This window comes from Somniosus microcephalus, chromosome 11, assembly GCF_052327205.1.
Source record: "Somniosus microcephalus isolate GS21.2 chromosome 11, FLI_Smic_1.0, whole genome shotgun sequence".
NCBI classification, from domain to species: domain Eukaryota; kingdom Metazoa; phylum Chordata; class Chondrichthyes; order Squaliformes; family Somniosidae; genus Somniosus; species Somniosus microcephalus.
This window is the reverse complement of record NC_140997.1, coordinates 108,966,450-108,988,736: the sequence shown is the minus strand read 5'-3', so window position 1 is coordinate 108,988,736 and position 22,287 is coordinate 108,966,450. Positions and strand designations below refer to the sequence as shown.

Here is a 22,287-nt window from a genome sequence, read left to right as displayed (position 1 = left end):
AGCTTATTTACAGTCATTACAAACTTTACTATTCTCCTTAATATATCAGAAACAACAAATTAATCTCTTGAGCAATATATCAACATACACTGATCTCTCAAAACAGTTGTTCGCTTTTTACATGGCGAAACACTATTACAAAGTCAAAGTTAACATGCTGATACAGCAATCAATTAGGAAAGCAAATGGTATGTTGACCTTCATTACAAGAGGATTTGAGTATAAGAGTAAAGACATCTTACTGCAATTATACAGGGCCCTGGTGAGACCACACCTGGAGTATTGTGTACAGTTTTGGTCTCCTTACCTAAGGAAGGATATACTTGCCATAGAGGGAATGCAACAAAGGTTCACCAGACTGATTCCTGGGATGGGGGGATTGTCCTATGAGGACAGATTGAGTAGACTGGGCATATATTCTCTAGAGTTTAGAAGAATGAGAGGTGATCTCATTGAAACATTAAAAATTCATACAGGGTTTGACAGGGTGGATGCTGGGAGGATGTTTCTCCTGGCTGGGGAGCCTAGAACCAGGAGTGTCAGACTCAGAATAAGGGATCGGCCATTAAGGACTGAGATGAGGAGAAATTTCTTCAGTCGAAAGGGTTGTGACTCTTTGGAATTCTCTACCCCAGAGGATTGTGGAGGCTCAGTCGTTGAGTATATTCAAGACTGAGATTGTTAGATTTTTGGATACATAAGAATATAAGAAATAGGAGCAGAAATCAGCCATTTGGCCCCTCGAGCCTGCTCCGCCATTTGCAGGAAACTTTTTTTTATCCGGCATGGACGGGACCGACGTGGTGCCAGTTCATCAAAAATTCCGGATAACTGAATGCTATAGTAAAAGATACGGGGAGCTGATAGCTCCGTATAAAGCAACAAACCCTGTTGCTTAGCAACAAGTTCAGAACAATGGCCACAAGTTGCAAGCATCTCTGTAGCTTAGCAACAGCTGCAGCCACACCCTTGCACAGCAACAGATGGAGGAACGCAAGTCAATATGAAGTAAAACCAACTCCTGAATTTTGCCGGTTAACCGAGATTTCCGGTTATTTAGATGCCGGTAAATCGAAAGTTCCCTGTAATAAGATCATGGCTGATCTTTTACCTCATCTCCACTTTCCTGCACTATCTCCATATCCCTTGATTCCCTTAATATTCAAAAATCTATCGATCTCTGTCTTGAATATACTTAACAACTGAGCCTCCACAGCCCTCTGGGGTAGAGAATTCCAAAGATTCACCACCCTCTGAGTGAAGACATTTCTCCTCATCTCAGTCGTAAATGGCTGATCCCTTATACTAAGCGAGTCAAGGGATATAGGGCTAGTGCAGGAAAGTGGAGCTGAGATAAAAGATCAACCATGAACTTATTGAATGGCGGAACAGGCTCGAAGGGCCGAATGGCCTACTCCTGTTCCTATTTCTTCTGTTCTTATGTTACATTCTTAAATAGTTCAGTTTTTCTAATACAGGCCAACTTAGCTACGCACAGGTAGCCCAATATAATCCCGTAATTGGAATCTCCTGGCCACAGATGTCCATCAAAACTACAAGGAATCATTAGCCCTCCCCTACTCACAAGTCTGACCTAGATCTCCATCCCAGACACAGCTATCAATCAAAACCACTGCCCCACGATGACCTGATACATTGAACTGTGCCAAATAACTTGAACAACCTGTTCAAAACCTGTGAATATGTGTTAGAAAGACAGACATACTCTGGCTCTCATAACCTTTGGTACGGTAGCATAGTGGTTATGTTACTGGACTAGCAATCCAGAGGCCTGGACTAAATCCCACCCTGGCAGCTAGGGAATTCAATTAAATTCAACAAAAAATTAGTATCAGTAATGGTGACCCTGAAACTACCAGATTATCATAAAAAAACATCTGGTTCACTAATGTCTTTAGGGAAGGAAATCTGCCGTCCTTACCCGGTCTGGCCTATATGTGACTCCAGACCCACAGCAATGTGGTTGACTCTTAAATGCCCTCTGAAATGGCCTAGCAAGCTCTTTATTCAAGGCGGCGGCTCACCACCAACTTCTCAAGGGCAATTAGGGATGGGCAATAAATGCTGGCCTTGCCGGCATGCCCACATCCCATGAATGAATAAAAAAAATTCAAACAATGCTTCAAAAAGATACACAGGATATCAGCCCTTAGACTGAATAACTGCTGTAATAATCAATGGTCACTTGCTTGCAACAGCAGTTTCGACACAATGGTGCTGGCCAACAGCCACAGAATTACTAATTACATAAGCATGTCCCATCGATGCCCATACAAGCAACGTATCTGGGTTCAGGCACCCTCCCTGACCTCTTTCTCTGTTACATTGATGACTCGCTTCCTGTTTGCACCCTGATCTAGAGAATTTAATTAATTCTGCTTCCAATTTCCACTCCTCCCTTACCTTTACATGATCCTGGACTTTGCTATCTGTGAGGATGAGCTTTTTTAAAAATATTAATTCTTGGAATATGGGCATTGCTAGCAAGGCCAGAATTTATTGCCCATCCCTAATTGCCCTTCAGAAGGTGGTGAGGAGCCACCTTCTTGAACCGCTGCAGTCCGTGTGGTAATGGTACTCCCACAGTGCAGTTAGGGAGGGAGTTCCAGGATTTTGACCCTGTGATAATGAAGGATCGGCGATATACTTCTGTTAAGTCCGTGAATGATTTAGACACGGACTAGCAGGAGTGAAAACAACAGATGTTTACTGGTGGAAGTCCATAACGAATCTAAACAACAGAGGCTCTCTAGCGCCTTTTATACAGGGGTGGTCACTGCCGGTACTGCAGTCTGAGACCAGTTATTCTCTTAAAGGTACATACACTACAATTCCTCCCCTTTTAGATAAACAGTACATAACATTCATTTAACAACTAATGATAATGAATTACAATCACAATTACTGTTGCTAGATACATTGGTTAAGTTTAAACAATTATAAGTTCAGTCTTTGAGGAGGCTTCCTAATTCTGTCTGGATAACGCCTCTTTGGAGTATCAGGTTCTTCTGGCAATGTTGAGTCGGAATCAATGTCGTTGTTTGGTTCATCTGCTTCCAATATTACCAGTTCTGCGGTAGCTGCAATTGGAACGTCGATTTCATTACCAGGTGTATCAGATCGTGGTGTGGAGTTGACATTTTCCAGTGACTCTACAATCTGGTCAGCATGGCATCTTACAATGCTCTCCCCAACGTCCACGGTATACATGAGAGGTCCTTGTTGTGTACAAATCGTTCCTGGCTGCCATTTCTCAGTGCGGTAGTCCCGGGCCAAAACTGGTTGACCTATCTTAAAACTCCTGGTCGGCCTTTCATTCATATTCTGAAACTGCCTGTTCTCCACATCTCTTCGGACGTTTGGCTTAACCAAATCCAAGCGGCATCGTAGTCTTCGATTGAAGAACATCATGGCTGGAGTTTGGTTGGTAACCGCATGTGTCGCATTCCGGTAGGCAAACAAGAAGTTGTCCACCTTGTGTTGTAGGGGTATATCTTCATTACACATTGCCTTGATAGCCTTCTTGAATGTTTGGACAAACCTCTCGGCCAATCCATTAGTGGCTGGATGATATGCGCAGATGTGTAATGTTTACACCATTGTTCTTTAAGAACCTCCGGAACTCTTCAGACACAAACTGTGGTCCATTGTCAGAGCAAATCTGTTCAGGCAGCCCATTCCTGGCGAATATGGTTCGTAAAACTGCGATAGTTTTTTCCGTGGTGGTTGAGGACATTTTTATTACCTCTGGCCACTTTGAATGTGCATCCACCGCAATTAAAAACATCGAGTCCATGAAGGGACCAGCAAAATCAATGTGCACCCTTTGCCATGGAGATGAGGGCCACTCCCATGGATGCAGAGGAGCTTGTGGTGGGGGGTTTTGGACCTTCTGGCATCCTGCACAGCTCTTGGTCATCTCTTCGATTTCTCTATCGATTCCCGGCCACCACACAAACGCTCTGGCTAAGCTCTTCATTTTTACCCCACCCAGATAACCCTCATGAAGCTCATTGAGCACTCTATTCGTCAACTTAGGTGGAATTACTACTCTGGATCCACACATCAAGGTTCCTCTGCACACTGACAGCTGTTCTCTTCTTGACGAAAATGCTGGCAGCAGTGTCGGGTCATCCCGTGTTTCCTTTTCTATGTTTGCATTCGTCACAGGGAGACATTCGACTATGGTCGAGTGGAATAACTCCATTGGATCCACTGCAAGGTCTTCTTCCACCGTCGGCAACGGTAGACGTGACAATCCATCAGCATTTCCATGCTGTTTAGTTCCCCTGTACTCGATGTCATATTGGTGTGCCCCTAGGAAAAGGGACCATCTCTGCAGCCGTTGTGCTGTCATTATCGGTACGCCCTTCTGAGGGTTGAAAATGGAGACAAGAGGTTGATGATCGGTTAGCAGAGTAAATTTTTGACCGTGCAGATAGCGATTGAACTTCTTCACCCCCCACACTAGGCTGAGGGCCTCTCTGTCAATCTGGGCATAGTTACGCTCGGCAGAAGTTAACGAGCGTGACGCAAAAGCTATCGGCCTCTCCAAACCATCAAGGAATTTATGTGACAGTACCGCCCCAATGCCGTAGGGAGACGCATCACACGCCAGCCTGATTGGCAGTGCTGGGTTGTAGTGAGCCAATACTTCCTTCGAAGTGATTAAGTCCTTACTCTTCTGAAAAGCACGTTTACAATCATCACTCCATTTCCATGCTACCCCCGTTCGTAGCAGGGCGTTCAGTGGATGCAGAATTGTCGACAAATTCGGCAAAAACTTATGATAGTAATTCACCAACCCGAGGAATGACCTCAGTTGCGACACATTTTCAGGCGCTGGGGCCTTAACAACCACTTCAATTTTGTCAGGGGACTTATGTAACCCCTCTTCATCAATCACGTGGCCACAATAAGATATCTGTTTCTTAAAAAATTCGCACTTGGGGCGGTTGGCTCGCAGCCCATGTTCCCGTAGTCTAGTGAGCACCTGTTCTAGGTTGTTAAGGTGTTCACTGTCATCTTCACCTGTTACAAGGATGTCGTCCAAGTAACACTGAGTCCCCGGAATCCCTTGCAGGACTTGTTCCATCGCTCTTTGCCATATCGCCGGAGCCGATGCTACTCCGAATACCAATCGATGATACTGGTAAAGGCCTTTGTGAGTGTTTATCGTGAGATACTTCCTAGAGGACTCTTCAACCTCCATCTGCAAATATGCTTGTGCTAGGTTAATTTTTGTAAAACGCTTCCCTCCAGACAGTGAGGCGAAGATGTCTTCTATCCTTGGAAGAGGATATTGTACTGTGTGAAGGACAGGGTTCACCGTTACCTTGAAATCCCCACAGATGCGAATCTTCCTTGGCTCTCCGGACTTATTGCTTAACGTTTTCTTCATGACATGAATGATGGGTGTCGCCCACTCGCTCCAGTCGACCTTAGACAACACGCCCGCCTTCTCCAGATTCTCCAGCTCTGCCTCGACAGCTGGACGAATTGCATATGGTACCGGTCTCGCTTTGAAAAACTTGGGAACTGCATTCTCTTCTATTTTTAACGAGGCGGTTACGCCTTTAAGCGTGCCCAGTTCTTGTTGAAATACCTCTTTGGCGTTAGCTAAGATTGTTGACAATCGTCCAGGAGTGACGTCTTCATCTTTTTTACCGTCCACCGTCATTGCATGAATGGAATGCCAATCTAAGTTTATCTTCCTGATCCATTCCCGTCCCAATAACGGTGGTCCACCATTTGGCAGTATGTAGAGATACAATTTCCGTATTGTCTTGCCATTGTATTCGACAGGCACCCTTATTTTTCCTCTGGGGTATACTTTTTGCCCCGTATACGTCGTCAAGACGATGGATGTCTCTCTCAAGGGTATGTGTGAAAATAGCCGCTCATAGTCTCGTCGATTCATGACGGTTAGCGCTGATCCTGTATCCAATTCCATTTTAACTTGGGACCCTGCTATCGTGAGGGTGACCCAAATGGTTCGGTGATCCTCTTTTGCGATTACATTGTGAAGTTTGAGACAGCTTAATCTCCTGTTCTCGGATTCACTATCGCTCATCTGGTTTTCGGAACTACTGTCCGTCATCTTTTGTACTTTCTTGTACGGTTCCTTAGTAGCCTTTTTGTTGTCGCTGGTCTTCTTCCCAGACCTACAAACTCGTGCAATGTGTCCAATCTTCCCGCATTGTCTGCATATTTTGTCTTTGGACCAGCAGTCCTTCTGGTCATGGTTAGTTCTGCCGCAGCGATAACATTTTGCAAATCCCCGTGTCATTTCGTGGGTGCCGTATTCCTGTGGTTTTTGTTGAATTTCTGCAGCTCCCCTGGCTGCTGCTTCATACGATACTGCCACGCTGAAAGCCTTATCTAGCGTCAGCTCTTTTTCTGCGAGTAACTTCTTCTGTGTTCCTTCACTCAGGAGTCCACAGACAAATTTGGCCCGTAGGGTATCTGCCAGTCCTGCTCTGAACTGGCAGTGCTTTGATAGCTTGCATAGTTCCGTAAGATACTCAGCATTGCTCTCATCTTTGTGCTGAGTTCTCCTGTGGAATTTAAATCTTTCTGCTATCAACAGCGGTGCAGGGTTTAAGTGCTCCTGTAGAACAGCAACAATTTCATTAAAACTCTTCGCCTTCGGTTTGGCTGGAGTAATCAGATCCCACAATAGGCCGTACGTTCTAGCGCCCATTACGTTTAGCAATATTGATGCCTTTTTCCCCTCCGCTATTTCATTTGCCTCGAAATATACCTTGACTCTTTCCACATACGTGGTCCAGTCCTCTAATGTATTATCAAAAGCAGTGATACAGCCAGTCTTCGGCATCATGCAAATCTAAAATGGCATCTCCCGTGCTTTGCCTTCTTCCCCGATTTAACAAAATGGCACCTCCCACGCTTTGTCTTCTTCCCCGCTGTTGTTAGCGCTGCTTTCCACGGTTTCCTGCGCGTTAAATATTAATTCGTTTTCTTTTATTATCTTCCCGTCGTGGAGCGGACCCTGTGGGACACTTCCCTCCCTCTTCTGAGGTCCGAACGCTGCCCAGCTTTGAAACACCGGCCGCGCCCTGTGTGCTCCACCCTCTCTCTCTCTCCTTGCTTCCCGACTCGCTGCCCGGCCCCGTTGAAAGGCCACCCGATCGAGCTTCAGCCCGCCGCAGCCCAGGAAGGATCAGAGCACTACCTGCCACCAGCCCGATTAGCTGGGAAACCACGGACCGAGGAACCCAGCCTGGCTCTGGAAAGTCGCTCCTGCAAAGCCTTGAACCCGATGATTGACGGTCGATGCCCGTTTCTCGAGTTTCAATGGCCTCTTTTTTTTTTCTGGCTCCGACCTTCAACAACGTCGTCCGAGCTGCTGCTGAGTTGCAGGTAAGTACGTTTCTTTACTCGTCGCCAGTGCTAAGTCCGTGAATGATTTAGACACGGACTAGCAGGAGTGAAAACAACAGATGTTTACTGGTGGAAGTCCATAACGAATCTAAACAACAGAGGCTTTCTAGCGCCTTTTATACAGGGGTGGTCACTGCCGGTACTGCAGTCTGAGACCAGTTATTCTCTTAAAGGTAAATACACAACAACTTCCAAGTCAAGATGGTGTGTCACTTGGAGGGGAACTTGGAGGTGGTGGTGTTCCCATGCACCTGCTGCCCTTGTCCTTCAAGGTGGAAGAGGTCACGGGTTTGGGAGGTGCTGTCGGAGAAGCCTTGGTGAGTTGCTGCAGTGCATCTTGTAGATGGTACACACTGTAGCCACGGTACACCGGTGGTGGAGGGAGTGAATGTTGAAGGTGGTGGATGGGGTGCCAATCAAGCAGGCTGCTTTGTCCTGGATGGATACAGAGAGTGATTGGTGGATCGCGCGGACAGATTGATGGTTCAGATGGACAGGGGCTTTCAAAGCGTCACTCATCTTCTGCAGTCTGCTCTCCCGCAAAACCGCTGAAATGCCGAACACCAGCAATGACACTATGGGAGCTGCCCTCTCTCAGGATGTTAGCTTGTCTGCTCCCTCACCACTCCCTCAAACAATATCCAGAATGGTGCCAGAAAGCCCAGAAAGTCCAAAGATGTGCGGGGTTAGGTTGATTGGCTATGATAAAAATTGACCCTTAGTGTTAGGGGGATTAAATACGTGGGGTTACGGGGATAGGGTGGGATATGTGTTGGTGTAGGGGTTACGGGGATCGGGTGGGATATGTGTCGGTGCAGGCTCGATGGGCCGAAATGGCCTCTATCTGTACTGTGAGGTTTCTGTGATTTCTGTGAAAGCCAGCTGGGCCTCCCTGCAGCAGCAGCAGCTAAGGTGTTGCAGTCAGCAGCCGGACACTCACAGGCTCGAGCATCTCACGGATCCCAACATTAAGAACAGTTTTCCATCAGCTGAGATCAGGGAGTAACATCTTGCAGGTGTAGTCGAGTTAGTAATCCTTCACTTAAAAAGGCACCTTGGGTTGAAACTGGGTTGAGAAATGAATTCAAGGCAATTAGTGTGTTTGGCATTAAATTAATCACCTATTGCACATTTGCTTCCTTCCCTCAACCCATACCCTGCTTGACCTCAGTGCTGCACTTGTTCCAGCTTCCTGTGTGTAATGCCGTAAGTCATTGATTAGTACTTCCAAATATTAGCAGCAATTGACACAAGGAAAATTCAACCTGTCTTCAACTTATTCACATATCAGTTTGATTTTTAAATAGGGGGGCCCCCAAGGATAAAGCTGCTGTGCAAATATCGACACAATTAACCTGGTTACCCAGAAACAGACCTAATATTCTCTACACATTCTGTCAAGCTTCGGAATGGGTGCAATCATCGGTTATGCTGCAACGTACCTGGATCCTTTGAGGGGAGGATACAGGAGAGTCTGTGGAGATTATCTGGATTCTCTGGGAGGGACTGGTCATCACTGATGATCCTGGCAGTGTGGCCTGTACCACTGTACTAGTGACTTGAGCATGAACTTGTGTGGTCTAGAATAAAATAATGTAAAATGAACACATTAAGGCCATCAGGATTGTGGTGTCATTTTTACATTAAATGGTGCACAAAATAATTCAAAAACACCCAATTCAAAATCCTCTTGGGATAATCTGGAAAGTATTTCATTAGTTACTCCATGTTCACAGATTTCACAGTTGAATTTCATTTTCCAAGGCACATGGGGAATTTAACTTTGAAGATTAAAAACACTCCAGCATCCAACAGTGATAGTATCCCAACAGAGACTCCAGCACACACAGGGGATACTTTCCCAACAGAAACTCCAGCACACACAGCTGATACTTTCCCAACAGAAACTCCAGCACACACAGCTGATACTATCCCAACAGAAACTCCAGCACACACAGCTGATACTATCCCAACAGAAACTCCAGCACACACAGCTGATACTTTCCCAACAGAAATTCCAGCACACACAGGTGATACTATCCCAAAAGGAACTCCAGCACACACAGCAGATACTATCCCAACAAAAACTCCAGCACACACGTGATACTATCCCAACAGAAACTCCAGCAAACACAGGTGATTCTATCCCAACAGAAACTCCAGCACACACAGGTGACACTATCCCAACAGAAATCCAGCAAACACAGGTGATACTATCCCAACAGACACTCCACAAACACAGGTGATACTGCACCAACAGAAACTCCAGCACACACAGCTGATACTTTCCCAACAGAAACTCCAGCACACACAGGTGACACTATCCCAACAGAAATCCAGCACACACAGGTGATACTATCCCAACAGAAATGCCAGCACACACAGGTGATACTGCACCAACAGAAACGCCAGCATACACAGGTGATACTATCCCAACAGAAACTTCAGCATGCACGGGTGATACTAAGAACATAAGAAGTAGGAGCAGGAGTAGGCCATTCGGCCCTTCAAACCTGCTTCGCCATTCAATGAGATCATGGCTGATCTTCTGTCTCAATTCCATTCACCGGCCTTATCGCCATATCCCTTGATGCCCTTACTAGTCAGAAATCTATCGACTTCTGTTTTGAATATACCCAATGACTGAGCCTCCTCAACCCTCTGGGGTAGAGAATTCCAAAGATTCACCAGCCTCTGTGTGAAGAAATGTCTTCTCATCTCAGTCCTGAATGGCCTACCCTTTATCCTGAGGCTGTGGCCCCTGGGAAATTTTTAGAAACCAGCAAAGGATGACTAAAAATGTTATAAAGAGGGAGGAAATAGATTATGAGAGTAAACTAGCAAGAAATGTAAAAACAGACAGTAAGAGCTTCTACAAGTATATAAAAAGGAAGAGGGTAGCTAATGTAAACATTGGTCCCTCAGAGGATGAGACTGGGGGTTTAATAATGGGAAGCAAGGAAGTGGCAGACTTTGAACAAATATTTTGTATCTGTCTTCACAGTAGGAGACAGTAAAAGCATCCCAATAATAGGGGCAAAAGGGAGGGAGGAACTTAAAACAATCACTATCACTAGAGGAAAATGTGCTAGGCAAACTAATGGGACTAAAAGCTGACAAGTCCCCTGGACCTGATGGCCTGTATCCTAGGGTCTTAAAAGAGGTGGTTGCAGAGCTAGTGGATACATTGGTTGTGATCTTCCAAAATTCCCTAGACTCTGGAAAGGTCCCAGCGGATTGGACAACCGCAAATGTAACGCCCCTATTCAAGAAAGGAGGGAGACAGAAAGCAGGAAACTATAGGCCGGTTAACCTAACATCTGTCATTGGGAAAATGCTGGAATCCATTATTAAGGAGGTAATAGCAGGACATTTAGAAAATCATAAGACAATCAAGCAGAGTCAACATGGTTTTATGAAAGGGAAATCGTGTTTGACAAATTTATTAGAGTTTTTTGAGGATGTACGAGCAGAGTGGATCAAGGTGAGCCAGTGGCTGTGGTGTATTTGGATTTCCAAAAGGCATTTGATAAGGTGCCACATAAAAGGTTACTGCACAAGATAAGAGTGCATGAGGTTGGGGCTAATATATTTGCATGGATAGAAGATTGGCTAACGAACAGAAAACAGAGAGTCGGGATAAATGAGTCATTTTCAGGTTGGCAAACTCTAACTAGCGAGGTGCCACAGGGATCAGTGCTGGGGCCTCAACTATTTACAATCTATATTAATGACTTGGATGAAGCGATCGAGTGTACTGTAGCCAAATTTGCTGACAAAGATAGGTGGGAAAGCAAATTGTGAGGAGGACACAAAGGCCGCAAATTTAATGGAGGAGGCGGGTTGCCCGGTGGGCGGGTTCCGGTCCCGCTGCCGGTTTCAGCCGCTCCCCAATATCGATTTTGAGTTAAGTGGCCTCATTAAGGCTGCTGTGTGCGCTACCCGGCCCAATGAGTGGGATCGGGTCTGCTGCTCGCCTCTGCTGACCTCACTCATTAAGTTGTTTTTAAAGGGCTCCATGTAGCCCAAGCTTCTCATTTGGTTTCTGCTGCTCTGGGAATCGTCCAGCTCATGATGACTACTGCAACGGCAAAGGCTTAGCCAAGATTTGCTGAAGACTCCCTGCAAGCTCTTGTGCAGGGGGTAAGAGGGCGCAGGGAGATTCTGTTCCCTTGTGATAGCTGGAGGAAACCTCCTCAGCAAACAAAGGCAGCCTGGCTGTGAATTGCTGAGGAGGTCAGCGCTAGGTCAGTTTGCTCACACACATGGGTCCAGTGCCGAAAACGCTTCAATGATCTTCTGCGATCATCCAGAGTATCACATCACACTTTACTTCAATCTGCTTCCCTTCTCTTCTCATCACCAGCACTCTGCAATGTTAGCCTGCTCCTCCACATCCCACCTTACCCTCAACTTCCCTTGCACCCTTACCTATCTCTCTCTGTACAGAATCACTTCACCATCCTACGATGCAGCCCTCACACTCACTCTCACTGTTATGCAATGACAACAACTAACAATGCACAGGGAGGCAGCTTCCTCTTGCCACCTCACTCCGTCTTGGTCTCCCTCTAAGCTTCTATGTTATGGATTCTTCACAGTCATTCCATCATTCTCGCTGAAACTCACCTGTGTCCCTCCTTGCAGGAAAAGATAGCCTACAATAAGAGGGAGAGATCAAAGACAGGAGGAAGCACACCATCCCTTGCGATGCTGACAACCACTGAGGAGGCTGCTCACGAGATAGTTAGAGGTGGCGAGGAGCTGGAAGTGGGGGACGGAGAGACAGGCGCATTAGATGAAGCTGGTGACAGAATACATTTTAAACCCTCTCTTCTATATTTCATGATTGACTGAAATGGCAAATGATGTTCACAGAGATTGACTTTTGATCATCTGTACAATAGGATGTGTCTGCTACCTAAATATCAGATGTGTAACTCATGCCTTTACTCTCCCACAGGACCATCGAGAGCCCCCCTCCCCACTGTCCAGCAGGAAGAGTCAGACAAATCCTCAGAGGAACCTGGAGCCGCAGAGGGAGCAGCGTCACCAGGACTCAGCACGCCCAGCACCAGCGCAGAAACGCACACCTCGGTGGGTCGATCGCCACTCAGAATAGTGTCACCTGGTATATCACAGCTCATAAGTGAGCATCAGCAAATGGTGGAGACAGCGACAGCAGTGGAGAGCCCTCGTCAGAGGTCGCAGGACTCTCCTAGCTCTGCTCAGCTGCATGCAGACGCTGTGCCTCTGGGGCCACCCAGAACGAGAGCGGTGCTGGAACTCCAGGAACAAGTGCAGGAGTCTCTGACAGGTTTTGCAACCATAGTAACAGCGAGTGTGCAGAGAATGGAAGAGTCCATCTCAAACATGAGCACTGCCATGGAGGCGGCAATGGCGCATGAATGTTCTACCATGGAGAGGGTGGCAACCTCCTTGGAGGGCATAACTCGCCATACTCAACAGAGCATGATGACTCTTCTAAATAGATGGTCTGCTATGGAGGATAGATGGGCATCTATTGAGGAGAGACTCCAGAGGTACATGAATGTCCCCTTTATGAGGATTGTCAGTACAGAGACGGGTCCTCATGGCCCCACTGATGTGCAGCAAGGTGCTCTCCAGCCACTTGCTAGCAGTGAAGTGTGGGTGACCCATGAGAAGGATGTTGGTGGCCAACAACAAGGAAGTCTGGGCTCCTCTCCAAGCGCTCACACGACCATGCCACTGTGGAGCCCTGGGTCAGAGCCCCAGATTCCGCACCCAAATGAGATGGCCGTCTCAGCCCCTGCACAGCCGCAAACTGTGGCTCCCAAACCCAGAGGATGCCCGCCAAAGGTGTCTAAGCAGGCGCAGCATCAAAGTGAGCAAGGTGCCTCTACATCTGCTGAAGCCACAGGGGAAGCACCACGTAGAAGCATACGTAAGAGGAAGTTAACACACAAATAGTCACAAGGGTAGTCACTTGGGTGTTTTATTGTGTGAAACAGTACTGCTTGTCATCCAGATTGTGATTGCATTAAACAAAAGTGATGGCAAAGATTTGAAGTTTTGGCGCATGTGTGCTGAGAAATGCGAGGGCTCAGGGTGACTTGCATTTATAATGATGGGGGTGAGAGTAATCGAAAAGCACAGTTTATTGGACAGATGATGTATGGCGTGTTAAGCAGCTCGTCCTAACATTCATCTCCATTTGCCAGCCACCTGTGGTTGAAGCGTAAGCTTATGTGAATCTGGCATGGATGAGTGCATCCCTTGCCTGACGGCCAGCAATGTGGTCGCATGCTGCTGGATTGGCCACATCCGGCCCTGCAAGGCGTGGCTCTTCGTACTCCTCCTCGTCCACCTCCTCTTTTTCCGAAGAGTGTGTGCGCTGAGCCACTTGGTCATCCGGCAGCACTAAGCCACGCTGCTGTGCGATGTTAAGCAGGCCACAGCAGACCACGATGATTCTGGACACCGTGGCTGGTGCATACTGCAGGGCTTCACCAGATCTGTCCAGGCATCGGAATCGCATTTTGAACAAACCGATGGTTTGCTCCACAATGCTTCTAGTGGAAATGTGGCTCACATTGTACCACTCCTCAGCCTTGTTTGATGGCCTCCTCATCGGTGTCATGAGCCACTTTTTCAGGGGATAGCCCTTGTCACCAGGTAGCCGTCCGGAAAGTTGGATTGGCGGATGGAAGAGCTGAGGATGAAGGAGTCATGGCAACTGCCAGGGAACTTTGCGCAAACATGCATTATGATCTTCCTGTGGTTACACACCAGCTGGACGTTAAGGGAGTTCAATTCCTCGCGGAAATTAATGGTAGGAAACATGGAGATGGCAAAAACGCTGAACAAATATTTTGTATCAGTCTTTACGGTAGAGGATACTAAGAATATCCCAACACTGGACAAACAGGGGGCTCTGGGGGGGAGGAGCTAAATACGATTAAAATCACTAAGGAAGTGGTACTTGGTAAAATAATGGGACTCAAGGCGGATAAATCCCCTGGACCTGATCGCTTACATCCTAGGGTCTTGAGGGAAGTGGCGGTAGGGATTGTGGATGCATTGGTAATAATTTTCCAAAACTCCCTGGACTCAGCAAAGGTCCTGGCAGATTGGAAAACTGCTAATGTAACACCCTTATTTAAAAAGGGTAGTAGGCAGAAGGCTGGAAACTATAGACCTGTTAGCCTAACATCTGTGGCTGGTAAAATTTTAGAGTCCATTATTAAGGAGACAGTAACGGGACATTTGGATAAACATAATTTAATAGGACAAACTCAGCATGGTTTCATGAAGGGGAAGTCATGTTTGACAAATTTGCTTGAGTTCTTTGAGGAAGTAACATACAGGGTGGATAAAGGGGAACCAATGGACGCAGTGTATTTAGACTTCCAAAAGGCATTTGACAAGGTGCCACACAAAAGATTATTGCTCAAGATAAAAAATCACGGGATTGGGGGTAATATTCTGGCATGGGTGGAGGATTGGCTCTCTAACAGAAAGCAGAGAGTTGGGATAAATGGTTCATTCTCAGACTGGCAATCAGTAACTAGTGGTGTTCCGCAGGGGTCAGTGCTGGGTCCCCAACTCTTTACAAGCTATGTTAACGATTTGGAGGAGGGGACCGAGTGTAACATACCAAAGTTTGCAGATGATACAAAGATGGGAGGGAGTGAGTGAGGAGGACATAAAAAACCTGCAAAGGGACATAGACAGGCTAAGTAAGTGGGCAGAGATTTGGCAGATGGAATACAATACTGGAAAGTGTGAGGTTATGCACTTTGGCAGGAAAAATCATAGAGCAAGTTATTATCTTAATGGCAAGAAACTGGAAAGTACTGTAGTACAAAGGGATCTGGGGGTCCTGGTGCACGAAACTCAAAAAGTTAGTATGCAGGTGCAGCAAGTGATCAAGAAGGCCAATGGAATGTTGGCTTTTATTGCGAGGAGGATAGAATATAAAAACAGGGAGGTATTGCTGCAGTTGTACAAGGTATTGGTGAGACCGCACCTGGAATACTGCATACAGTTTTGGTGTCCATACTTAAGAAAAGACATACTTGCGCTCAAGTCAGTACAAAGAAGGTTCACTCGGTTAATTCCGGGGATGAGGGGGTGGACATATGATGAGAGGTTGAGTAGATTGGGACTCTACTCATTGGAGTTCAGAAGAATGAGAGGCGATCTTATTGAAACATATAAGATTGTGAAGGGGCTTGATCGGGTGGATGCGGTGAGGATGTTCCCAATGATGGGTGAAACTAGAACTAGGGGGCATAATCTTAGAATAAGGGGCTGCTCCTTCAAAACTGAGATGAGGAGAAACTTCTTCACTCAGAGGGTGGTAGGTTTGTGGAATTTGCTGCCCCAGAAAGCTGTGGAAGCTACATCATTAAATAAATTTAAAACAGAAATAGATAGTTTCCTAGAAGTAAAGGGAATTAAGGGTTACGGGGAGCGGGCAGGAATTTGGACATGAGTCTAGGTTCGGAATGGTCGTGGCCCTGTGGGTAGTGGAGCGGGTCCAGGGGCCATGTAGCCTGGTTCTGCTCCTACTTCTTGTGTTCTAATTCTGTTAGATTTCAGGAGATGGTTTTATTGCTGTTCCTGGCTGGGGTGGAGATCGCCTTTACAGAAGGTAAGTACTGTAGAAAATATAGGGACAGAGTGATCTCCTGGACGAGTTTCAATCGCCTAGATGGGTCGGAGAGGCATTTCCCAGATTTTTTCTCCCAAATTGACCATTGGTTTTTTTTTTAGCTGGTTTTTCGCCTCTCCCGGGAGATCACATGGGTTCGGGTGGGATGGAGAGTGATAGTATATTTGAGGTTAGGATCAGATCAGCCATGATCTTATTGAATGGTGGAGCAGGCTCGAGGGGCTGATTGGCCTACACCTGCTCCTATTTCTTATGTTCTTACAGCTGGGTTGTGATGGGTGCCCTAATGGCCACATGTGTGCAGTCTACGATGTCCTGCACCGTTGGCAAGCCTGCCATATTTGCAAAGCCAACCGCACCCGCGGTCACACTTGCTTTATCCGTGGAGAAATGGATGTAATTGTGCACCTTTGCAAAGAGGGCATCGGTAACCTGCGTGATGCAAGCGTGTGCGGCCGACTGAGAGATGCTGCTGATGTCTGCAGCTGAGAAGTTTATTGCGGTGGTAACTTTGACAGCCACTGATAAGGGGTGTCCACCCGCTCCTCTGGGCTCCAGGTGTTGGTGCAGCATTGCGCGGATGTCAGCGACTACCTCTCACAAAAGTCTCAGCCTCCTTTGGCACTGCTGCTCAGTCATGTTGAGGAAGCTCATCCCCTGTGTTGGGGGTATCTCCTGTGGCGAGGTGCAGGCCTGCGCTGAAGCCCTCCGCCCTGTGCATCATCAGGTGGCCGAGGAGAAGGATGGCGCTCCTGGTGTTGGTGCTGCTGCTGTGCCTGGTTGTGGTGCTGCCACGGCTGCTCTTCCTCTGAATCTGACGACCAGGATGAGAGGATATAAATGGTTCCCATTCTGCTGGCATATATCTCAGTCGAGGAATGGAGGTTGTTTACGCTCAGCCAAAGTGGCCAGAGGGTTTTCCAAGGAGGTTACACTGCAGATGGATTTCAGCCTCAACACTCACAAGATAAGAAGAGCTGCAAAATGTGCCCCAAAACCTCAAAGCACTAAGTTGTGGCATCTGAAACTGAGAGATGTTGCAGCACCGCTTTTAAGCTGTTCGAGCAGCTGCCAACAATTCAGGTCCTTGCTAAACCCGGCACAATGCAGCTGGCGTGTTTGTCTGGACGACGGGCAGCACGCAGAAAAAGCTGCAAAATCACAACAGCTAGTTAAAATAAGACTATCAAGGCAGTTAACAAGCTGTTAACTGCCTTAAGTGCCTCACCCGCTGTTTGGTGTCGGGTCAGATCGGGAATCGACACTTGCCAAAGTACCGTGGAGGCGGGATGACGGCTACCAACTCGCCTCCAAACCCGCCCTTTGAGCTCTATTAAATTCGCAGCCACGGGGCTCGATTTTAACTCAGCCGTCAGGCGGGCTTTGAGGCGTGTGGGGGGTTAAAATCGCAAAACCTGGAGGTTGGGGCCCCCCTGCCTGGTTCCCGACACCTAGCCATTTTAACCCAGGTGTGTCTGATGGTCCCGAATCAGTCCCGCCTGCAACAGGTCTTTAGGGCCCTTAAACAGCACTCATTGGCCTTTATAATTCCATTTTAACAGGCCCTTGCCTGTTTAACCCTTTTCCCACGTAAACCACGCCTGGTGGGGATCACGCCTGTGAAACCTGGTGTGTGCACTATTGGCTTGCTGACTATCAGCTGCAGGTCAACCATTAAACAGGAGATTTGAGCAGTCATCATTTGCAGGTGGCAGGACTTTGCTGTTTCAGGCCTGGGGCAACTTTTACCAGGCTTAACCACACCTGTGGAAGGTTGGAGCCTTAACACACTTCTCCAGTGTGACCTCCTGCGAAACCCCTCTCGCCAGCCGCACTCAGCGCTTCCTCAACTGAGGCATCTACCAGAAGCATGGGAGGCCTTTTTTTCCTTCCCTTCTTGGCATTAGAGGACCTCCAGCCCCATTCGCGAAATGACACACACCGCAACTGCAGAGGATGCCATCAGAATTTTTATGCAAAACAAACTGATGGCATTTTTACAGAATACACAACATTTCACCCAAGTGACTACCCTTGTGACTATTTGTGCTTTATTTTCCTCTTACGTGTGCTCCTACGTAGTGGTTCTCCTGTGGCTTCAGCAGGTGTGGAGGCCCCTTGCTCACTTTCCTGCTGCTCCTGTCTCGACACCTTTGGCGGGCGTCCTCTGGGGTGGCGAGCCTGTAAGAGCTCGTCAGCAGTCTGCTGCTCCTGCGGCTGTGCAGGGGTTGAGACCTCTATCTCACTTGGGTGTGGACTCCAGCGGGGCTCTGACCGAGGGCTCTGCAGTGGCATGGAAGTGAGAGCACTTGGAGAGGAACCCCCACTTCCTTGAGGTCTGCCACCAACCTCCCTCTCATGGGTTAGCTCCCCCTCCGCGCCTGCAAGTGGCTTGAGAGCACCTTGCTGCACATCAGGGGGGGCCATGGGGACCGTATCTGCAATGGCAGTCCTACTCAGAAGGACTTCCATGAAGGTCTGGTTTCTCTGTTCAATAGATGCCCATCACTCCTCAAGAGATGTCATTCTATTCTGAACACTCACCATGTTTTCCATACCCTGGCGACTAACCTCCTCCATGGCCGTAGCCCTCCTCTCCTCTACCGTAGCCAGCCTTACCATGGAGGCAGCAATCATTTCCACGTAGGTAGCTATCCTTTCCGTGTTGATGCGTTCATGCGCCAATGACGCCACAAAGGCTCTGCTCATGTTCGCTATGGACTCCTCCATTCGCTCCACACTCGCAGCGACCCCAGAGACAAAACCTGCCAGAGACTCCTGCATCTGTGCCTGGAGTTCCATCACCTCTGATCTTACGAATGGACCCAGAGGCAGAGGGTCGACATGCAGCTGAGCCGAGCTGGCAGAGTCCTGCGCCCTCCGACGAGGACTCTCCACTGCTGTCACTGTCTCCACAATCTGCTGATGCTCAGTTGTGAGCTGTGATACACCAGGTGACAACTCTACTCTATGTCCCAAAGGTCCCACCGAGGTGTGAGTGTCTGCGCTGGTGCTAGGTGCGCTTATTTCTGCTGACGCTGCGCCCTCAGAGGTTGCAGATTCCTCTGAGGAGTCCGGCTGCTCAGGCTCTTCCTCCTGCACACTGGGGACGGGGGCTCTCGATGGTCCTGTGGGGGAGTCAAGGAAAAAGTTAAAGATATGATGCCAAGACTACATGCACATTGCATTTTGCAGATGACCATAAGTCCATATGATGTAGCTTCAGAATCATTATCAGCGACTCATGCAATGCCAATGAGAGAGATGGAAAACTATTCTGTCACCAGCTTGTGGGGATGCACCTGTCTCTCCTTCCCCAACTTCCGCATCTATGTCAGCCCCGACAATCTCCAGGACGCCTTCCTCCCAGGGGGTGAGCTGGGCTAATGAGGGCGGCCCTCCTCCTGTCCTGGCTCGCTCTCTCCTGTTGTGAGCTATCTTTTCCTGCAATGAGGGAGACAAGTGGAGGTTGAGTGAGAATGAAGGAGTGAGTGCAGAGATTGCATTGCATAGATACTTAGAAGGAGACAAAGATGGAGTGAGGTTGCAATACCTGTGTGTTGTCAGTTGTGTTCAAAGCATCAGAGTGAGAGGGAGTGTGAGGGCTGCATGGTGGAATAGTTATGTGAATGTGAGCATAGAGAGAGAGGGAATGGGTAAGGGTGCATGGATGTCAGTGTCAAGTGGGATGTGGAGGAAGAGATTGCTAAAGCTGAATGCCTTTTTAACCACCTTATCTACCTGCTCCGCTGCCTTCAGGGATCTATGTACATGTACATCAAGGTCCCTCTGACCCTCTGTACTTCCTAGGGTCCTACCACTCATTGTGTATTCCCTTGCCTTATTTGTCCATCCAAAATGCATCACCTCGCACTTTTCAGGGTTAAATTCCATTTGCCACTTTTCCGCCCATCTGACCAACTGCACCAACAGAAACTCCACACACACAGGTGAAACTATCCCAACAGAAACTCCAGCACACACAGGTGATACTGCACCAACAGAAACAAAGCACACACAGGTGATACTGCACCAACAGAAACTCCAGCACACACAGGTGAAACTATCCCAACAGAAACTCCAGTACACACAGATGATACTGCACCAACAGAAACTCCAGCACACACAGGTGATACTTCACCAACAGAAACTCCAGCACACACAGGTGATACTGCACCAACAGAAACTCCAGCACACATAGGTGATACTGCACCAACAGAAACTCCACACACACAGGTGAAACTATCCCAACAGAAACTCCAGCACACACAGGTGATACTGCACCAACAGAAACAAAGCACACACAGGTGATACTGCACCAACAGAAACATCACACACACAGCTGATACTGACCAACAGAAACTCCAGCACACACAGGTGATACGGCACCAACACAAACTCCAACACACACAGGTGATACTGCAACAACACAAACTCCAGCATACACAGGTGACACTGCACCAACAGAAACTCCAGCACACACAGGTGATACTGCACCAACAGAAACAAAGCACACACAGGTGATACTGCACCAACAGAAACTCCAGCACACAACTGATAATGCACCAACACAAACTCCAGCATACACAGGTGATACTGCATCAACACAAACTCCAGCACACACAGATGATACTGCACAAAAAGAATTGTCCAGCACACACAGGTGAAACTATCCCAACAGAAACTCCGGCACACACAGATCATACTGCACCAACAGAAACTCCAGCACACACAGGTGATACAGCACCAAAAGAAACTCCACACACACAGCTGATAATGCACCAACAGAAACCCCAGCACACACACAGGTGATACTGCACCAACAGAAACTCCAGCACAGACAGGTGATACTGCACCAACACAAACTCCAGCACACACAGATGATACTCCACAAACAGAAACTCCAGCACACACATGTGATACTGCACCAACATAAACTCCAGCACACACAGGTGATACTGCACCAATAGAAACTCCAGCATACACAGGTAAAACTATCCCAACAGAAACTCCAGCACACACAGGTGATACTGCACAAAAAGAATGTCCAGCACACACAGGTGATACTGCACCAACAGAAACTCCAGCACACACAGGTGATACTGCACCAACAGAAACTCCAGCACAAACAGGCGATACAGTACCAACACAAACTCCAGCACACACAGGTGATACTGCACCAACACAAACTCCAGCAGACACAGATGATACTCCACCAACAGAAACCCCAGCACACACAAGTGATACTGCAACAACAGAAACTCCAGCACACACAGGGGTTACTATCCCAACAGAAGCTCCAGGACACACAGGTGATACTGCACCAACAGAAACTCCACACACACAGGTGATACCGCACCAACAGAAAATCCAGCACACACAGGTGATACTGCACCAAAAGAAACTACACACACACAGCTGATAATGCACCAACAGAAACCCCGGCACACACACGTAATACTATCCCAACAGAAACTCCAGGACACACAGGTGATACTGCACCAACAGAAACTCCAGCACACACAGGTGATACTATCCCAACACAAACTCCACACAAACGGGTGATACTGCACAAACAGAAACTCCAGCACACACAGGTGATACTGCACCAACAGAAACTCCAGCACACGCAGGTGATACTGCACCAACAGAAACTCCAGCACACACAGGTGAAACTATCCCAACAGAAACTCCAGTACACACAGATGATACTGCACCAACAGAAACTCCAGCTCCCACAGGTAATACTGCACCAACAGAAACTCCAAACACACAGGTGATACTGCAACAACAGAAACTCCAGCACACACAAGTGATACTGCACCAACAGAAACTCCAGCACACACAGGTGATACTGCACCAACACAAACTCCAGCACACAGGTGATACTGCACCAACAGAAACTCCACACACACAGGTGAAACTATCCCAACAGAAACTCCAGCACACACAGGTGACACTGCACCAACAGAAACAAAGCACACACAGGTGATACTGCACCAACAGAAACGCCAGCACACACAGGTGATACTGCACCAACAGAAACTCCAGCACACACAGGTGATACTGCACCAACAGAAACTCCAGCATACGCAGGTGAAACTATCCCAACAGAAACTCCAGTACACACAGATGATACTGCACCAACAGAAACTCCAGCTCCCACAGGTGATACTGCAGCAACAGAAACTCCAGCACACACA

General features: G+C 47.7%; 1 protein-coding gene across 3 annotated transcripts in view; it reads right to left on the bottom strand.

Moving 5' to 3' along the window:
* LOC147110821 (nuclear receptor subfamily 2 group C member 2-like) overlaps nt 1-22,287 on the bottom strand; it is a 132,862-nt gene that overhangs the window by 11,466 nt on the left and 99,109 nt on the right. For 2 of the 3 annotated variants that reach the window (XM_086001179.1, XM_086001180.1), the window contains exon 3: nt 8,868-9,005. In XM_086001179.1, coding sequence (XP_085857305.1) covers nt 8,868-8,939 — 72 coding nt within the window. In that variant the 5' untranslated portion in view covers nt 8,940-9,005. Of the gene's footprint in view, nt 1-8,867; nt 9,006-12,054; nt 12,190-22,287 lie in introns of all 3 variants that reach the window. The other variant, XM_086001181.1, reaches the window with a different exon arrangement.